Genomic DNA, 15,914 nt, shown 5'->3' on the forward strand with positions numbered 1-15,914 from the left:
TTCTGTTGGATTGCCAATCACTGAATAATTTTTTACGTAAAATAGCAAAGTGAAGATGACATAGTTTTACTACACCTGAACACTGAAGACCCAGTCAAGAGTATACTAACAAGAGCTACAATTTTAAGACCAAGCGGTTGCATATTTTATCTTCATTACAACGTTTAGGGTAAGACCATATCGTACTTAGGACCCAACGTAGGTAACACAACTTTGTGACAAATCTATGACACTCTGTCTCAAGATACGGCTAACACCAGCTGAGTGAAAACACCAAACAATCCAAATAATTTCTTATGGAACACCATAAAACTGATTTATACTAACTCTCTCTGAAAAAATAAATAATTGGGTAAGATTTCCCACTAACCATTATTTGAGATCAGAACTTTACCTGGAGCCCGACTTCCAGTGAAGGTACACAGACTGATTGACATTGGCTAAGGATCTGATGTGTGGTTTCCAGCATTTCACCATGTCAGTAAAGAACAAAGGGATTTCCAGTTAGTCAGGCATGCAACAGCACTGTTTCTGAAAAGATATACCTTAGAGGTATACGTTCACACACTACAGCTGCAACTAGGTCCCAGTTTTGTGATGCACCGCTGTGCCCTAGGAAGCGGCTTTTGTGCCAAGTCGCTGACATCTTTAGACCTTCCTTAACTGTTACATTGGTCCCTACACCTTACTATGTCAATGGCTTGAGCCCACACCATCAGGCTGTTCCCAGTGTAGGAGAGACAATCAGCTGCTGAAGCGGCCTGTGGTCATCAAATCAACCTCTCCTGCCTCCTTTATAGGAAAGGTGCAGGCCAGTTGGCTGTCTCCTGTCTGTCTACAGGCTCTTGTCTGGATTACACTGGTAGTTGTAATGCATGGTGATCTGAACTCAGGCATGAAAACTGAAGACACCTCCAAAAATACACAACCCTTAAGCAAAACTGAAAGGTAATATTTAACTTATTCTACTACCTTAATACCTGCATTGAAGCAACAATTAGCAAAGAAATGATATTTAAACTTAGGCCAGATTAAACTGTTAAGGCTCTAGCAACCTTCTGTGGCAAGATACTTGGTGCTGTAGTACCCAGTAGCATCTGTAGATCTGGCTCCAGACTGTTTTAAGCTCTTGCGAAAGAAGAAATATGGCAGTCAAAAAGAGAAGGAGCAAATGGCCACAGCAGAGGAGGACAGCAGGCGCTCAAGAAAATTTGTATTTGTACTGACCCCAACAAACATATGATTCATAATATTTGTTCTCTTTACATACTTGGATCTTATTTCATTTGTAACAAATGTATCTCACCCCTGAGGTGAATGCTTTTGTTGGTACAGATTTTCTTCATCAGCTCCTGGAAATTGGCAGGCTAAGAGATGTTTTAGTTATCACAGTTCATAAAGCACCCAGGAATCAGATTTTGAAGGTAATCAATCATAATTATGCAAAATCTTACGCTGTATCCAGCTCTCTCATTTTGCTTATGCTACTACTTCTCAATGATTTCAGTGGAATAGATTCTGATTCATGTTAATAGAAAAAAAGGTCAGAAGTGGCCTTAAAATTAAGTTTCAGGGAACACAAGAAACTACGCAAGAAAGATATTGTATTTGAGAACATTTTTAATAAATAATGTGACAAAAATTACTTTTCTGATTATTGGATCCTCAGTATGCAAAATTATGGCTAAAATATGAGGTTTCTTACATGAACATAATGAAAACATTAATCACGTGGATTGTTCCTTTAGTACTGCACATCCTTTCTATGTAACCTTTCTTTAAAAATTAGCTAAATGAAAAATTTCAGTCCTTGGTAAACACCAAAACACTTTTTTTTTTTTTCCATTGGGGCTAGTCCTGATAGCTGTCAATAAACAAACACACATTTTTCCATTAGCACCAATGACAAAGAAATTTTATAATTACAAAAAAGATCATAAAATCTACAGACAGAGGACATCATTTGGCAAATTCAATGCAACTAATGCCTCTATTTCAGCTTTAATGATAATCCAATGTTGAGAGGCCACAACAAAATTGAGAATTTTTCTGTAAGTCCAGGAAAAGTGAGAAGTGTTCTGATTATGGCCCACATTTAGGTTTGTTACTTTACCGTCTGTCGTCATTCAAATATTCCCAATACAAACATAGAGCATTAACAAAAAGATGAAAAATATCCCAAACAATTGCTTAACATTTTCAATAAGACAAAAAAAAAAGGTTAATAGTTACAATGGTTTACAAACAAAGTTTAGTGATTGTGCTTTTAAAACCAAAAAAAAAAAAAGATAAGCAGTGCATTACAAACAAACAAACAAACAACCGAACAAAAAAAAAAACATAATCGCCAAGATCAAACAGAACTTGTTTAAGTGGCACTTCTTCTTTAAGATGAATTGACACAAGTAGAGGTCTGAGATTTGGGCCAGTAACAGTTAATGACATTATCCAATCTTTATTAAAAATGTCCACTGATTTTCTTGCTTATTTTCATAAGTATTGTTGAGGCTGAGAATTAGAAAAAGTTTCAGATAAACTTGCTCATGCCATAATTAGACAAACAGCATTCACATTGGCTTACCTCCTGCCCATTTCAATGGACATTTTTAATAAGAATGTACTTAATAATGAAAATGGAAAGACAAATTAAAGTACCACAGGGGCTTTAAAATGAGTACGTATTTACAATAAGAGCCACCTCATCCCAAATTGATTTCACTTGTATTTGTAAAACTGTATCTGCTGCAAAAAGTTAGCAGTAGACTGGCAAAAAACAAGATACATAATCTTTATTGAAATTGCAGGATGCCATTTGCGCTAACTGCAGACTACAGTAAAATCCCTAGAATAAAAGAATGCTCTGCATGATGGTATCTTTGTGGAACTTTTTAACCAATGCTGTATTACTTGTAATACTATTGATTGGCTCACTGGTGTACCAGCAGTGTACTAAGCACTGACTCTCAGGGGAGAGATCCAGGGATCCCAGGCTTCTGCTCAAATCCCGAAGAAGCAGCTGGCCTAAGTACCATGAAGAGCAGCTTACCTGCCTTCTTAGGCAGCAGAGGTGATGCACTTAGCATTAGGGAATAGGCAACAGCCATTCCTAATAAGGAGGGTTTACAAAGAAAGAGTAAAATAAAAACTAGCATTCTGATGGCATGAAGAAAAATGAAAAATTGTACACACTGATTGCACTGAACATTATTTCTGGCATCAAACATCATCAGACTTGAGGCATCTTAAGTGAATTTTTTTTTTCTGATTAGATTTTAAAAGCCTGTTACAGTACATATTGTTGTCTTCAGCTTTCTGTTTCCTGTATTAAAAAAAAAAAAGGAAAAAAGAAACCAATGACTATAGGTTAGATTCTATTATTTAAAGTTTTTTTCACATGTTTATTAGAGATTTACCTTTAAACGATAATTACTATTCCTAATTATGTGCATCATTATGACTGCGTGTTGCACACCCCTTCTACAATCAGGATTTAAATTGAATGAATATCATGAAGCAGAAAAAAAATTAGTATCTTATAAAACCTAGAACTAGAAACTTTCAAAAAATGTGAAAGGCAATGTCAAGGCATTCACAGATGTTTTATTTTCACTATTGGAAGGATCTGTATAATGTAAAATGCATTCTTGGCATCTAAGAACAGAAAATAGTCTTATTTTATTTATGGTCAATAGTACAATTGCATTTACCTCCATCTCGTCGTCGTCTTCTTCTCCTTGTTCATATGCTCCCAGTACTTGCATTTCTGCAACATTCCTTCGGGCTATATTTGCTTGATCTGCCCTCTGTCTACCTCCTGATCCTCTTGAAGACATAGAGCTGGAGGAGCTAGGATCTCTAGGATTATTTGATGTTGGAAATGTTGGTCTAGAATATGGCAGGATGTCCTCTGTATAATAAAATATATGTTTACAAACTCAGAGATACTGTGATCCTAAGATTTCAGCATACAGTTGATTTATTTTACTTTTTATGATCCTCAGTAGGTTTAAAGTGATGCCTGACAGGAATATGAAATACACTGTTTCCATAATAGCATTATAGAAGCTTTCTTGAGGAAATTTATAATATTCACATGGTAACATTCACCACAGAAAAACCAATTCAAGATTAATGCCCACTCCATTTCAATTTATGATACCTGGTCTGTGCTCTATAAGAAAATGAAGAAGAAAAAAAAACTTGCATTATCTTTTCAACATGACCGAGTAAGAGAAATGACAATACATACATGACATTCACTAGAACAAGGACTTCACTGCATCTGAATATTACAGCCTATATTTCTCAAGCTGGATTTGAAACAAAATTAGCAGGATGGATCTCAGTGCCATCCTCAAATGCAACCTTCTAATACCTTTTCTCTACAGTAATTCACTGTAATCAATAACAATCTCTCACTAGTGTACCCTTTTAATGAATTTACTACCCAGTCAAACCAATACTGACCCTGCACACTTTCTGGAAGAAAGGACCAGGTGTTTGTATGAATTTCTGCTGAAAGTCTTAGTGATCACTTGGCAAATTCCAATAATCATGTTCCATTCCCTAGTAATCTTAACAACTTCCATAAAAAAAAGATTACATTGATCAGGTCTGATAAATATAATGCCACGTCAGTTACTGTTTATATCTAATGTGTCACTACTGTGGCATTCTTATTTTTAAACATGATGAGGTATAATTCTGGAACTTTTCTCCTTTACAGATATTAGATGAAAACAGGCCAGGTGCCAATTCTTTGGTAGAAATATTTGCCTTGCACATCAGCTATCTGACTTCACCCAGTTCCCTTTTAAATTAGACTGTAGTTAGATATAACTAGATTCTTAATCCATGCTAGGATTCAGAATTCAGGGTGAGGACATTGTTCCTTATGACTCATAAGGAATATTTCTTTTTGGGCTTCTTTGGTGTTATCTTCAATATACAATGGATGTATATGGAGTGTAAGGTAGAAAATTATGTTTTTCATATGGTTGCATTTTATGTGATCTGTATTAGTACTGTATATCGAGAGATAAATGTTTACAATTCTGCAGATCTAATTTTATTCACATTGGTAGTGTGTGAGACCTAGGAAGAATTAGCCTCTTCCCTATGATCAACACACAGTACTTCATTAAATCCAAAACATGCAAAATAACCTTGAAGAAGATGAGTTTTTGCTGGTGTGCCTTCTCGTTTTGGTGTTTTATTTCCTCGCAGTTTCCCATCACTTTGCTGTTCCTGTGATTCTCTCCGCTCTCCTGAATTTGTCCGCACATCTGAATGCTGTCTCCCATCCACCCCGTCCCTCCCCTTGTAGCTTGCTCCTTTCCTTTCTGCAGATCTGTCTGTCCTCGGTTCTACAGAAGCCAGTTTTGGCAACATGACAGGCCGCACCTCCAGCTGTGATTTGGACTGAGCAGTTGGTGATTTTATAGCTGGAGGTGGCACAGGAGGGGGTGGCAAGTCTACAAAGTTAGAAAAAGAATAATAATTAAAGTGACATCACACATTAGTAAAATTAGAAATAATATTTAACTTCTGCTGAAGAAACAGATGCTCTATTTATTTTTAGCCCTCCCTCTGCCCTTCTCTCTCCACCCCAAGAAATATTATGTTACTGTTACAACTGCTGACAGGTATTTTTCCAGACCCCAAGCTTTAATAATGCAAAATAAAGACCTCTCAATGCCTTTTTGAATTACAGTATTTGCTTAAAAATCATTACAAAAAAAGCTGTAATAATCTTTAGGCACTTAAGTATCAGCACGTCAGTTATTATCTTTGCTGGTATTTACCATTTTGCTAAATCCAACCAACAACACACCAGTTTTCACTACAGTTATTCAAGATCTTCAATGTACTGAGGGTTAAAACAAGTTGTCTGGGGATTAAGAGTGTACAGACATGCTGCTGATATACGTAGGGATAAACTGTATTAATTATTGCATTCATCTATTGCTTTTGTCTATTTTCAAGATGATAGATTAAAATATATGTTTGTGATATCTGAGTGTACGTCATGAGATTAAAAAAACATTCAATCAAAGAAGTAACAAGTTCTCAGCAAGAATAGAAGAAAGTAAGGATACAAGAACTCTTCAATTTGCCCCTTAAATTAGTACAGTACACATTTCACTTAGTTACATTTTTCTATTCCTGTAGTAAGACTTAAAACTAGAATGTGTAAACTGTTCATCTGGATATAATAGTGCTCTGTGGAATACAAAATGTGAAGAAAAAAGATGTAAAAGTCAAACAGGGAAGCAACAATATAAAAGCCGTTCACAACAAAGCTATAGGAACAAATTACATGCATTTAAGAGAAAAAAAGGTTAAAAATAGGGAGATGGGAAAGATGTTTCTGAGGTTAATACTCTCAAATGAGGCTGCTAAGAAAAATGAACAACTCTGTTAATTAAAAATTATTACTTCAGCATTTTGTAATAGCAAGCATTCATTCTTTCCACTTCCACAAAAACCTTGGAGCAGCTGTGGTTTTTAAACAGCATCACTACATATAAGCTAATTCACAGTCTATTCAAGAGAGCATCTCAACTGAAAACTAACTAAATTGGCCCAAGAATAATTGCAGTACTCCTGCATAAGAAAAAAAAATAAAATAAAAAGGAATCTAACATATTTGTATAAACTGGGATATGGCAGACGGCAGAAATTTCCAAGAGGTTTTCCAGGGACACAGCACAAATGACTTGATCTAGCCACGCTGAAAGATGTAGCAATGCAGAACTCAATACTGTATGCAACATTAGTAGGCACCATCCTCACATTAAACTGGTGATATTAATTGGAATTGCCCTTGACCTGTTTTAAGTAAGACTGGTAATTTTATCAGCTGTCAACTGGACTGGGATGGTGAGGAAGAAAGATGTCATGGAGTACATTCCCTAAGTTTGAGCATACTTCTGGTAAATGAGATCTGTAATATCATTCTTGTTGCATTAACTCCACTGTCTTGGTAAAACCAAACCACCGAACAAAAAAAAAACCTCTGCTTGTTTTAATATTTGACTTGAATAAGGGGCCAAATCCATTTTACAAGAATCTTAGAATCATAGAATCATAAAGGTTGGAAAAGACCTCCAAGATCATCTGGTCCAACCATCACCCTACCACCAATATCACCTACTAAACCATGTCCCTAAGTGCCAGGTCCAACCTTTCCTTGAACACCCCCAGGGACGGTGACACCACCACCTCCTGGGCAACCCATTCCAATGCCTGACTACTCTTTCTGAGAATAAATGTCTCCTAATTTCCAACCTAAACCTCCCCTGGCGCAACTTGAGGCCATTCCCTCTAGTCCTATCACTAGTTATCTGCAAGAAGAGGCTGAACCGAGCTCCTCACACCTTCCTTTCAGGTAGTTGTAGAGCGCAATGAGACTCCAGACTAAACAACCCCAGTTCCCTCAGCTGCTCCTCACAGGACTTGTGTTCCAGGCCCTTCACCAGGTTTGTATCCCTTCTCTGGACATGCTCCAGGGCCTTGATGTCCTTCTTGTACAGAGAGGCCCAAAGCTGAACACAGTACTCGAGGTGTGGTGTCACCAGAGCAGAGTACAGGGGGACGATCACCTCCCTGGCCCTGCTGGCTACACTATTCCTGATACAAGCTGTTAGCCTTCACTGGCCATCTCCTTTCCTTCTGTTCCTTTTACCTATGTAAAAGTTGGACAACTACCTATATATTCTTTGCAAATTCCACAGGGTAGCTTGTTTATCAAACGTAGGCTGTTTGCGGAACATCAGTTTTAAAGAACAGCTAAAGGTAAATGTTTGAATACTGACACATACTTTGAAGAATCTACTTAACACTCAACATTTGCAGAGGGTATAAAGAAAAAGCACTGTCATTTCCAAAACTTGAAAAGACATAACATAAATTAGTTGGGAGCCTGCATATACTAAGTGGATGAATCAAAATAATTTTATTTAAGTAGCGGAAATTATTAAGACTACAAAGTAAGAACAAAGGCAGATCTGTGGGCAATGGATTGGATTTATTCATCTGAGGAAACTGTAAATATAAAATGGAGAGGCAACTTCTCATTCAGTAAAACATGAACAACAGATTTTGGCAAAAAAAAAGGTATAGAATCAGTTAAGATGCATTCCTTTGTCATCCACAAGTCTTTAAATGTTGTCTATGGTGATGACCTCAGTCTAATACACAACTTTAGCAATGAAACTCTGTAACTCCAGACATCAGGGTAGCACTCAGACCTCCTCCATTATGCATCTAAAAGTGCCTTGTGAGCTCTAGCTACAGAAGAGCAAACCAAAACATCCTCACTGCACTGCCCAGCCCAGCAGATGCTGATATTCACTATGTGCCTCCAAGTTCGGACATTTGGATCAAAAGCCTCCATAGCCACGTGAGCTTAAGCATCAATACATACTCCAAAAAATGTTGGTCTTAAGAACTATACATACCGATACAATTCAACATCTAGGATTGTGGGAACCCTGTCCAGGACCTCAGTATAGGGCGTGATACATTCCATGAGAGCCCTGTGCGCCAGACCGTATCAGGTCCAACACAAAGCATATCAAGCACAGTAATTGTTCTTCAAAAACAAAGCTGGAGATGGTGATGACCATCTTTTAGCAATTATAGAACTTGCTCAAGATTTCTTAAAAAAGAGTAATGACAAACGCTGACTTAGCCCGAGGAGGTTCAAACTATGTTTTCCTTTCTCAGCAAAACATCCTCCTTATAACATGTCTTCTCTCAGAAAAGGACACACTCCACACAGGTGGAGGAAGATATTCAAATTCTGAATCTGTAACTCAGAACTGTAGGGTTCTGGAATGACAGAAGTTCATGCAACATCTTGTATCTTACATTCCCCATCGGCTGTCTTTATTAGTTATTGGAGCACTGAATTGCCTTTCTGTTGAGCTTACTGATACAAAGGGAGTTTAGGTACTTAACATCAGCTTTTTCAGTCACTTTTGGAGCTAGTCTCCAACAGCTCTGGCATGTCAATGCACTGGCTGAGTACCAAAGGCAAGGAACCAGCATCTTTCCTGTAGCCTATAAAATATAACCTGGAAATACTGTATTCAAGAATCTTATCCAGCTACACAGGACAGTGAACAAAGTGGTATTAAGTCTTGACTGTAGAAAGGAAAGATGCATTGATATAAAAAGTTTCATAAAATAGCAGTAGCTCTATGGTACAGTAATAACTACAGAAAAGTGATATTCTCTTTTGAGAACATTTTTGCAACCTGCAGGGAAACTATAAAAATCTTCATTATAACAGAGTACTCCTTACTGAGAAGGATTCTGAGGAAAAAAAAAAATCTGAGGTCAACACTATTACACCTCTGTGGAATTTATTTTAACAGCTCAGATCACAGAGAAAATCCAGATTCAATCTGCCTCCTCTAGTACAAACTGGCACATTTCTTATTGAAAGAAAAATGGAAGCTTCCATTGTAAGGAATAAAAAATAAATCACAGAGCAACGTCAAACCAATATAAAGAACTCAGAAGTATTTGGTAAAGGTCAGCCATGCTCACATGTTTCATTCATGTCTCTTTATTATTGTTGTATTGCTTCCCACCTGGAAAACAAAAAACAAACAAACAAAAAAAAAAACAACCCACAAATAAAACCAAACCAAAAATTAATGGATGCCATTTTATAGCATGCATGCTCTACAGGGGAAACCCTCCATATATGTCTTTTGAAATGACTGATGACTATTTTCAAGAAGATTCTAAATGAGAACAGACACAGAAATCATGGGAGAAGCAAAACATCACTGGGAAAAAATAACCTACTAAGCTAGTTTTGCACTGAAGTGGAGAAACTACAAATAAGCACAAAAAGATGAATTGTAAGTAATGACAAATGAAGGAAGCAGGCCTTATTAGACTTTTTTTTTTTTTTTTTTAAGTGCCATCAAACTGTAGATTCCTACAGTCATATTCTGAAGAAAACAGCAGTGTTATATAGATTTGATGTAATACTTGAGAAGATAGAGTACTGCATAATTATGCAGGCATGCAAAACTCAAGATTTTTCTTGACTTAGTGAAGCTCTCAGGTAATTTAAGATTCTTAGATATGTAATAACTTCAGCTAATATTATTCATTTACTGAAGTTATTTTCATGCTCCCTCTTTCAAGAAACATGGCCCAAACTATACTCAATAACTGGGTGAATAAATAGACACAGCAAAACCCAATATGACGTACAAAAGTAGTAGGCTGATATTATTATTATTATTTTTATTGCCTGTATGTATATTTACATGACGTTTTTATCAAACCAATTTTCAGTCCACAAAACCTCCCTCAGTAACATAATCAACATCTGCAAACATCTGAATCAGAAGGACTACTAAGAGACCAGATATACAAAAAAAAAATTACTATTCCATAAGAAGCTTGTTCTTCATAGAGATAAGAAATGCCTTCCTACTTATTTTTTACCCTGCTGAAATTTGTGTGGAGTAGATTTTTTTGTACTGCACAGGCAGAGGAAGGCATTGGTACATATGATGTTGGCATGCATAGTGGCTTACATTTCAAAGTGGAAATTCAGGTAAACATCTGGCAAACATTAAATTGCCTTTTTTAAGAAATTCAGCTGCCCTAATGTCATGTCATTGATAGCACAAATACCTCAGTTGCAGACTTGAACAGTTAATTGTGAAAACTTTAGTATTTTTCCTTTGACACCGAGAGACTTAAAAGAGAATCAGGACTTAAAATCTCATGTGAACAGTGTCAATGGTGTAATGTCTATTGAAAGATCTACTGAATCTAAGCAACAACAAAGGACTTTTATCCTTTTATTTTTTTAATTTGCATTTATCTACAATTCTGAGGATTGTAATTACTGATGAATAAATTCAAGACAGTTCATAAGAGATTATCAAATACATTATTTTTAAAAAAGACAAAAAATATTCTTTTAAAATTAGTATTAAATCTAACATGTAAGTAGGTGAGATGAGGTTGACAAGGTGCGTACACCTGCTGGTTCTCGTAATATACCCTTAGTAGTTAATTCTCTAAAAGGCTAGATGAAGAGCAATTAAAAATTCATACATTTTAATCCTTACCACCTACTGAGCAAAGATTTTTAGCAACAAATATAGAGAACATTTTACTTCCTGGATGACTGTCAAAGAACAAAACAACCGAGTTAAAATCCCATCCCACATAGAGTAGAAACTAATTTGAACTAATGCTACCAGAGAATACAAAATTGCTAATAAAGTACAGGATAGATCAAAGAGCACTCCTTTATTTTTATTTTTAAAAAGGGGTTAGAAGTAGACCTTGTACTGCTACATTAGTAATAAACATACTTTCAGAAATGCCTGTCCCTTTCCTAAATCTTGCTGTATCAAGACAAGAAATACAGAATTTTATAGGATGTACATACATTGCTGCTGACAATATTCTTAGCATTTCAACTGTTCATGCAAAGACTTGATTTATTTATACATCCTTTTTGTCAACTAACTACAAATTCTTTCTAACAGGTTGAAACTGATAGCAAATACTAATTTAGGCAGTCTGGAAATAGTAGAAAATTATTTGTATGTGAAAGTAAATTACATTTTAAAGGCCAAGTAAGTAATAATTTAATGCATTCTTCTCTTTTTACTATTTAATGACTCTAGCCACCAATAAATGCTCAAATGCAGAATATCAGCTTTCCTCCACTACAAACATGTATGCTCACCCACTGAGGAAAAAAAAGAAAATCTTTTTTCTATCAGGCACTCCTTTGTAAAAAAGATAAGTAACATTGTGACATCAAGCCAATAGAGAAAACCTAAGTAGATCTGGGAAAGGTCAACTGTGCCCAAATGTTTCACTCACATCATCATATCACTTTTCTCCACTTAAGGAAAACAATTAGTAGATGTTATTTTACAGCTAACTCTAAAAGGGCAGTATGCTAGCTGTGGTTATTAAAGTGAATGGTTATAATCTTTAGTAAGGTTCCAAATATGCTTATGTAAATTGATTGAGGCAATAAATAAATAAATAAATAAAAATAAAACCAAACAAGGTCTTCAACCTTTGAACTGGGCTTTATTAGTTCTGCAGAAATTAAAGCCATAATTTGCCATTCTCTGAATGACCACACTATTGCACATAAACCGGTTAGCGGAAATTCTCATCTAATTAGAAAATATGCTGAAGTAAGCACTCGCTATGCAACACAAAACAAATATTGATCACAATTGTCAAATCTGTTGCAATACCTAACCACAATGTTCTATGATTTAACTTTGTATAATTACTTTCACAAAAACCTGTCATCAAATATAGCTCCTCCTCTTATTTATTCCTGTGTTAGAAGAAAATGCCCACATAAAGCTCCTGTTCAGATTTTATTTCTGATGTGTTGTGTTGATATAAAGGTTTGAAGCTCAGCCAATTATTCAGTTAAGAGCATTCTCTTCTAGATAGTGAAAGTGGATAAAATGTCCATAAAATCTTGCAAAAATGCCATTACAAGGGTATCATAAATGTAACATTTCTGGGACAGTTTTGGGATTTACACCTTGTGTTGTCCTTTCACAGGAGCAAACATGCACACAACCACTGTAATAACCTCTTGAAATCAGATAATATTCCAACAGCTCAGTCTCACTGACAGAAGGGGCCTGGGTGTAAGCCAAGAGGCCCAGGTGCACTGTGTCATGCCAGTATTTAATGCAGTCTAATATCAGATAGATGCTAGTGAGAGAAAATACTCAGAATAAAGTGCAGATAATAGCACGGACAACCACTCATTGCTAAATTACTTCTGCTCATCGTGCTGTGAGCTTTGTATTAAATTTTTTCGTCAAGTGGCAGGAATCATACAGAGAAGTGGTTCGAAACTCCCTTCTAGTAACCCTGGATAAGGATCTATAATATTAGGCTTTCATATGATAATGGCAAATGATGCTCCTCTTTGAAAAATTTCAGCCTGGTAATGAAAGTCCTAATCAGATTGTTGTTGCTGAGAACCAGGAGGTGGGGAATGATGCCTTTCTTTCCCCTCCCCCCATTAGCAAATTTAGCAAACTTGACAAGATGGGTTAAGTCTTTGAGAATTTATCTTACATGAATTTCCAACAAAGCCCTTGGGTTGTTTTATAAAACTGGAAGGTAGTGGTTTAATAAAAGCTGCATCACCTGAGGCATTTTCATTAAAGGCTCTCTCTAGACAACATCATAATGTTTGCATTATCCTTCTGTGGTCCCAAGAGAATACAAGCACTACCTTTTCAGCAAGAGTTGATATTGTGTGTGAAGACATGAGAGAAGATGATTAGATTTTGCTTCTACTCACAAAGTAACTGCTTGCAAGAATGCTGTGGTCAGGATTAAAATTCATCGATCTGTGTTGTCTACCATTTGCATGGTAAATTGTTTCTTAGAGGAAAAAATAAGTTCTGAAGGTCTTAATATTTAGTCATGGGAATGATGATTTTAATCCTAACCACGCATTATTCTCAATGACTGTACTATTTATGCTATCTGGGTTCTTAAATAATGACAGTAATTAGCCGATTAGGACACTACAGAAAACAGGTGCAAGGCTGTGGAGTGGAAGCATCAATGTACAGTATTAAGGAACTATGGCATTTAAAATGATTAATCCGTTCAGTGTGTTTAGCAACAGGAAACACAAATCACTGAATTCAGAAACATAACGTTATATCTGTGGAAAAATTTCATACACGCACAGAATGCATATTTAGAAAGGTTCACTGATGTTTTCACCCGTTTCGGTGGACTCACCATCTGTGTAGACTTCTCTGCGCAGATGTCCTGGCTGGTGCTTTTGCTTTTTGGCAGGTCGGACCTTCTGTATTACAACAGCACTCATATTGCTGTCAGTAGACACAGGGCTGGTTGGTCTAGGACAGTGTGATGCATGAAAATGTCTACGGCCTGAAAATTGTTACAGAACAACAGCTATTATTTTTCTCATGCAAAATAAGATATTTCATGTTTGCTCTTTTTTCACAAGAACTATATAGCTATATGGCACTTGAAATTGTAGAATACTGTTAGTACTGTCATCCTTACTGTAATCAGTTTTTGAGTGAGACATAACTAAACAGAAACATTTGCTACCCTGTTAACAGACAGGCTGGCTTAGTTTCACAGAAATTATCCAACTGGTTTGTAGTGGTAGCTCTTGCTCCAGGAGTCTGAGATCCATACACAGACAGGCTTCCAGCCCAGCAGGCTTCTATAAGCAACAAAATGTTTCACTCTCAAAATGGGTTTCACCTCCCCTGGCTTGGAAACTGCAAGTTATTGAGTCTCTAGCAGGCCTTATCTACGGATGCCCCCAGCACTGCTTTGAGTGAGTTACTAAGAATGCATCAGGGATATATGACTATCATTTTACCACAGTTTATTTGCAGTTAAGAAGTGTCACATTTGCAGGATGTGCAGTCAGGTACAGATAATATCAATGCATAAAAGTCACTGTATAGCATGAACTTGACTGTTAAAAGACCTTTTCTAAATATATAAATGTACACACACACACATATATTTATACGAATGTATATGTAGAAAACGGATGAAATCCTGGCCCCATGGGTATGAATGGGAGTTTTGCCACCTACTTCAGTTGGCCAGGATTTCATCCAGAATTACTAAATTACCTCCCCTCTCACTCCTCATGATGAACAGCTGTGTGGAAATGAAACAAAGGACTGTTAACTCAGAGAGGATATGAGAAATGAGAGAGGAATGTTGCAAATCCGTGGAGTCAGTGCGGACACAGTTGTGACAGCATCCCTCTCCTCTACGTTTGGCAGTTTAATAGGTTTGGCAAAATATTCACAGATCTGTTTGAAACAAGCATTATATACTGTGGTATTCTTGTTTCTTAGACAAAGTATAACAATAACTATCAGGCCTAGTCAAGCTACTGATTACCAGTATACAGCCAGTATTACCAGTAATCAGTATGTTGTAAAGCATAAATATTTCAGATATTGTATTTCATACCTCCAATGGTGATTCGGGATAAAAAAAGAAGAAACATGCATATGGCCTTGCTACATATTCATAATCTATTATCTAAACTGTAACTAATAACAGCTGTCAAATTAAGAAATCATCGCAAACTCAGTTCATCTCAATAATACAGCAATAAGAGCTTGAATAGCATTCTCCAAAAGATAATAATGAAATATGAAATGGAAAACAAATACTTTTTTTTTTTTTTCAAATGCAGAGGAAATAAGACTCTGCAAGTTTAATATTTATATGGACATTTCAATACACAGGGATTAAATCTCTCATGAAGCGAGTCTGGGAGCCTTACACTGAGAAAAGGACAGAATTTTGTAATTTTTTTTTTCCTTAACAAAAACAATCCTTGTTAGAAAAGAACTGACTGGAAACTTTTCTAAAGGAGTAAGGGAACACATAGTTAAAATGAAAGTGTCAAATTTTTGAAACTATCAGTATTCTTTTTTTCCACAATTCATTGTCACAGGAAATATTTGAATCTAAAATGTGGCAGTAATTTAAAAAAAAAAAAAAAACAGTCATGAAGGCAGTGAGCTTGGAGAAAAAAATATCATAACAAAATTTCTCATATTTATCCTTATCACTATCTCCAACTAAGTAGTTTTATATAAAACAATGGTTTCCAAACTTTGCTCCACAGCTTTGTAAGTCATGCACAGCTAGGCAAGACTGTACTAGGCTCATTCAATTCTGGCTGGAAATCCACAAGCAGTGTTGAGGTTTGGCAACAATCAATGAAACCAAAAAAATTAGGAACTACTTATGTAGAACAATACAGAGCAGCAATTTATTTGAACTGTTTCAACAGAAGTCCTATTCTGCCTCTTCCACTACTGTGGAATTGACACCCCCCAAAT

The 15,914-nt window shown here is 36.2% G+C and overlaps 1 protein-coding gene across 3 annotated transcripts in view; it reads right to left on the minus strand.

Moving 5' to 3' along the window:
* Positions 1-1,602: 1,602 nt before the first annotated feature.
* Positions 1,603-15,914, minus strand: part of ROBO1 (roundabout guidance receptor 1) — a 704,094-nt gene continuing 689,782 nt past the window's right edge. For all 3 annotated transcript variants that reach the window (XM_048080853.2, XM_048080848.2, XM_048080849.2), the window contains 4 exons: positions 13,801-13,953; positions 5,166-5,474; positions 3,708-3,907; positions 1,603-3,319 (listed from right to left, as the gene is read on the minus strand). In XM_048080853.2, coding sequence (XP_047936810.1) covers positions 3,305-3,319; positions 3,708-3,907; positions 5,166-5,474; positions 13,801-13,953 — 677 coding nt within the window. In that variant the 3' untranslated portion in view covers positions 1,603-3,304. The remainder of the gene's footprint in view (positions 3,320-3,707; positions 3,908-5,165; positions 5,475-13,800; positions 13,954-15,914) is intronic.

The sequence above is a fragment of the Anser cygnoides genome, chromosome 1 (assembly GCF_040182565.1).
Source record: "Anser cygnoides isolate HZ-2024a breed goose chromosome 1, Taihu_goose_T2T_genome, whole genome shotgun sequence".
NCBI lineage: Eukaryota > Metazoa > Chordata > Aves > Anseriformes > Anatidae > Anser > Anser cygnoides.